This window comes from Zonotrichia albicollis, chromosome 2, assembly GCF_047830755.1.
Source record: "Zonotrichia albicollis isolate bZonAlb1 chromosome 2, bZonAlb1.hap1, whole genome shotgun sequence".
In the NCBI taxonomy this organism is placed as follows: domain Eukaryota; kingdom Metazoa; phylum Chordata; class Aves; order Passeriformes; family Passerellidae; genus Zonotrichia; species Zonotrichia albicollis.
Genome location: NC_133820.1, coordinates 48,863,103 through 48,868,059, shown reverse-complemented (window position 1 = coordinate 48,868,059; position 4,957 = coordinate 48,863,103). Strand labels below are relative to the sequence as shown.

General features: G+C 40.4%; 1 protein-coding gene across 1 annotated transcript in view; it reads right to left on the bottom strand.

Moving 5' to 3' along the window:
- LOC102073115 (N-acetylated-alpha-linked acidic dipeptidase 2) overlaps window positions 1-4,957 on the bottom strand; it is a 40,882-nt gene that overhangs the window by 10,475 nt on the left and 25,450 nt on the right. The window contains exons 17-18 of the mRNA XM_014266177.3: window positions 2,959-3,040; window positions 1,551-1,643 (exon numbers count right to left, since the gene is read on the bottom strand). Coding sequence (XP_014121652.2) covers window positions 1,551-1,643; window positions 2,959-3,040 — 175 coding nt within the window. The remainder of the gene's footprint in view (window positions 1-1,550; window positions 1,644-2,958; window positions 3,041-4,957) is intronic.

Here is a 4,957-nt window from a genome sequence, read left to right as displayed (position 1 = left end):
CTGTGGGAAAAGAAGAAAAAGGCAATTATCCTGCATAAAAGAAACTATTAATGGGGTGTGTGTTCATTGTATGTGTACTATATAAACAGCTATGAATCCCAGGAAGATCAGAACTCACTAAACACACAGGAAAAATTGATCTTTAAAAGGACAGGAACAATCCCAAGTTTAAAATCTGTTGGAAAGGGCGCAGATTTAGGTCAGGTGCCGTTTTCCTTGGGAAGAGATGACGCATTTGTCTAATTAGGAACAAAACCACGTTACACTTTTTGAAAATGGGAGCTCAACAAACCTAAGTAATTTGCCAGTCGAGAACAAGGAGTAAAACTAGTTACAGATGTGTTGTGAGAAATGGAGTAGAAAACTCAAAAACAGCTAAGTAGCTGCATGATGGTCAGCAGATTACTTACCTGGGAAAGGAATTTAAAAAGAGGGAGAAAAAAAATCTGTGGGCAAATTCTTGAGAAAAGCATGAATTATTGAGAAGAGATGTGATCATAATGGATCAGAACTGCACAAAATATCAATCTTATTTTTTGGTATAGTTTTTTTTCCTAAATAATGAATAGCCGTAGATTTGCAATTAAATTTATTATAACTATGAAGTATCGAAGCACATTTACACCATGCGAAAAAGTCCTCCCAAATGAAAAGAAACATTAAAATGTCATTAATAAATGCAAGCAAGTAAGAACTAAGAATAAAAAAAAACCCATACAGCTCCAAATGATACCCAACACCCAAAAGAAAATTTCTAGAAAGAAATTACTTAATTCTTCTCAAAGTGTGAATAACAGGTTATCCTAGGAGGATGGAAGTGTGATTCCAGTTCTACCTGCCTGAAAGACTTCTGGCATGGCATGAAAGCCATCCATCAGTGAGTTAGTCATACACAGTTGTTAGGAAAAGGGGGATACTGAAAGCAAAGTGAGGTACTTGCACCCCTGACACTGAAAGCTGGCATCTTGTCAGGTATTCCTAACAAAACCCCTGGGTTTCTAGAAAGGATATAGTAGTTAGTGGTTTAACCTTTTGGAGCACCTACAGAAGCAGCCAAAACTGGGACAGATGGGGCTGTGCAGCACAGCTCACAGGCCTTTATCTTGTGCTGAAGGGTCCCTCCCTCTCCAAACCCTCTAAGCTCTCCTTTCTTGGCTTCTCTCTTCAACTGACCCTCATTACACATCTGTTCTCATTTACTCTACCCTCTTTTCACTTTATTTTTTTTCTAAACAGTTCATTCTTTCTTCACTCAATCCTCACTTTGCAGACAATCACATGAGCAAGTTGTAACAGCAGTAGTACTGCACACCTACAAGTAAAAGAGTATAATGCTGTTGTGGTTTAACCATGCCTGATAAATAGATAAAAGACTGATGCACCCAATGAGTTCTCCTTAAGGATTATAAACAAAGTCCACTACTTGCTGAATTGTACTAAAGCAATGTGTTGAACTGTAATTGCTGTGAGACCATACAGCAATTCAACTGGCCAGTCAGCTGCAAAAATAGGGTGCCTTAGACAGCAGGTCAAGAAACTTTCAGCCTCACCTGTAAAACTTCCTCCCTGGCAAGCCCAGAGGATCAGTGAAAGCTCTTTCTACCAACATCAGCTGATCATTCATGATGCGCACTACAACCAAACTGCAGGAGAGGGAGACAGAGAAATGTCACACAGCAGGGAAACACAACGTCCCAGTTTCATTTAAAACACTTTTTTTTTTTAACAGAAAAAGAAAAAAAGACAAGCGTGGTTTACAGTTTACAAAAAAAGATGAGGTTTTGCAAATGGAGATTCTGAATCCATGTTATATTAATGAATTGATGTTTCTGTGTTAGAAAACAACAGAAAACATTTCACACTATCCAAAATAAAATGGAAAACTTTCTGAGAGTGTCAGATACTTGCTTAGTATTAAATGGCACTGGAAAGATGCCACTTAAGGGAATGGAGAAGACCAAGATTTACACAGATGAAGATAGCTAAAGTTTACTGTCCACCCATAAGCCAAATGTCCATAGTCCTGTTCCAACCTATACAGTCACACAGTAAGGATGGGATTCAGCTGCCTAAACACAACGGGTATCATATGCGGCTTGCAGTGACTGCATTCAGAGGGCATAGGAGTCCTGCAAGGGGCCTTAGGCTGTCAAGCATCATATGGATATCTCAGATATTCTGAGCCATCATCCTCTATCTTTGAAGCGTTCTGAAAGGAAAAATTCTGGCATTGTTGTCATCATATTGCAAAAGTCCCATACATTCTCAGTGATTTCTCAAGGGCAACTCCTTGCAGCACTGACTCCTCCTTCACGGCACAGACAACAAACTGCAGCTCTCTCCTCACCCAGCTACCCCACTCTTTTGTAGCACTCTTCTTCTTACTGGACACAGCTGTGGCCTATTAAGGGCAGGCCTGTTCCTAATCTTGGGTGATTATTACAGCTGCAACTCCTCAGGGGTGAGACCACCTTCTGCACTATTCTCTTACATTCTATCCCTTCAAATGGCATCGCCTACAGCCCTCATGTATAGTCTAAACAGATCTCAGTCCAACTCTAACTTTCATTGCTACCTGCCTTTCCACATATTACAGTAATTTTAATGACAACCTGATACTAGTAATAAGCTCTACAGCTCATAGTATCAATCACAGTCCAACTCTAACTTTCATTGCTACCTGCCTTTCCACATATTACAGTAATTTTAATGACAACCTGATACTAGTAATAAGCTCTACAGCTCATAGTATCAATCACAGGAAACATTCCTATATCTGCTATTTCATCTTAAAAGATACTGCCTGTCTCAGGGCTCAGAGCTCTGTTCTACACTCATCAGAGAGAATCCTTGTGTAGCAGAAGAAATAAAGAGCTGCCAGTCTGGCTACCTAAGGCAAACCAGGACATAAATATATTCATATATACATATATACAAATAATTTTTTTTCTGACTTACTCTTTCTTGTCAACTTGTTCAAGTCTCCTGTGAAATTCAGAAGCAGCCTTTGAGAAGTTCACCACAGCAGAAAAAAGTGGATCTAGGAATGGAAGGACTACATGAACAACTTCATAGTATTCACTAAGCCAAAGATACCTTTCAGTTGCCCAGTGGGAGAAGAACTACATTTGTCTTGCTGATATAATAGCATTAATTTTGTAATTTCTACATAATTGATTACTTTCCCTAGTGCAGACTTTAAAGAGCTGCACTACTAGCAAATACCTTTTGCAATGAGACCAGCAGGAAAGCAGAGTGCTTGGGAAAGCTTTCACAACCATACATCTTCCCTTTGCCCTGCAAGCAAAAAACTGGCTGTCGTTGCAAACTGAGAGCTCTGCAGTTTCCTGTTAAACAAATGCATTGCAGTGTTCAGGTATAAAAGCCTGACTTCCGTCAGAAACCCCAGCTGTTCCAGAAGGCTGTGGGAGAACACGGGATGTTGCTGAGGAGAACGATGTACCATTCACAGCACGACAGGAGAGTGTGACACCAGCTCTGGGCAGGGTGAGGTGAGGCACAGGAGGCACAGCTGTCGTGGCACACAGGGACAGGCACAGCAGGCTACAAGTCCTGTGCTGGCTGCACGCTGGAGTCGCAGCACAGGAGGTGCCTGTGCCAGGTTCCCCATGCTGTCCCCCAGCAGTGCCACTCAGCCCCCAGGGGATTGCCTGGCTGTGTGCAGGCAGGTGGGCAGGAATGGCTGCTGCTTTTCCCTGCCCTGTACATCCAACACATGTGGAATAACTTAGAGAAGCAGCAGGCCTTCCTTTTAATGGCAGTGGCAGCTGTGATGTGGAAGGCTCTATTTAATACAGACCTGGAAAAAGTATTGATTTATGCAAGTTATCAGAATAAATCACAGGTGGAGGTTATGACACCAAATTCTGGCCCCATCAACACTCAACTCGACTAGAAAGGAAGACATTTTAAAGCTTGTAAATTTTGCCCACAAGTTTCAGAAGACTTTGGCTAAACCAGAGTATCGTCTCTTCAACTGTGCAGGAAGATGGGACATAGGATTAGATCATCCCCTAAATCCAGTCCTCTGCTGGCAACAATTATCCCTTCACTGTTTATAGCTTTATCATCCAATTTCACGTGACAGGCTTTCTGTTCCCAGGGCTGCTATTGAAAGCTGTTCCTCAGACTCATTTGCTCTCCTATTTCTAGCAAACTTATTTATTCATCACAAGCCTACACTCGCTTCATTTTTGTCTTATTGCTGCTGTTTAGTTGGTGCAATTGGAGGCACAGATTTTATGTATGCGAGCTGTTTACAGACTGCAGCCCAGAGGGACATGTCACCTTGTGAGGGTGAGAATTCACACTTGTCCACAGCCCTGTGGCAAGAGCTCTCAGTTTGCCAGGGGCAGAGTCCTGCCCTGCTGACATCATGGCCATATCACAACAACAGGTTATATTTCAGAAGCAGTAGGAGGGGATTTAAGAGAGAAAAAAAAAAAAAAGACTATCTGAAAAATAATGTAAGAAACTTGGTGTTCATGTTCACTAGCTCTTCAGTGTTGTCAATGTTGGTTATTTTATAAAACATCACATTTCTTACTTCCCCACTTGAAAACATTATTTCCTGATAGCATATGACTATATGCACAAATTTTATGAAAAAAACATTCCAGCCTTCATTGTTGCAGATGAACAGCTAAAATGTAAATCCAAATGCAAAGAAGAACCTTAATCTATTATTTTAAAGGACAATTATATGATTTAGTTAGGCCTAATCAACAATTTTCTGACATTCAGTGCTGACAATAAGCAATTCTATGAAAATGCTGAGTGAAACAAACTTTAATTTTCACAGTATTGTAAAACCTACCTGTTATTTAATGTACTCTGATGCAATACAATAAATAAAAAATTAGAAAATTTAGCTTCATTCAAGAAATAATTTAAAGTTCATCAGGCATCAGAGAAGAACCATGAAAACAATTATGAG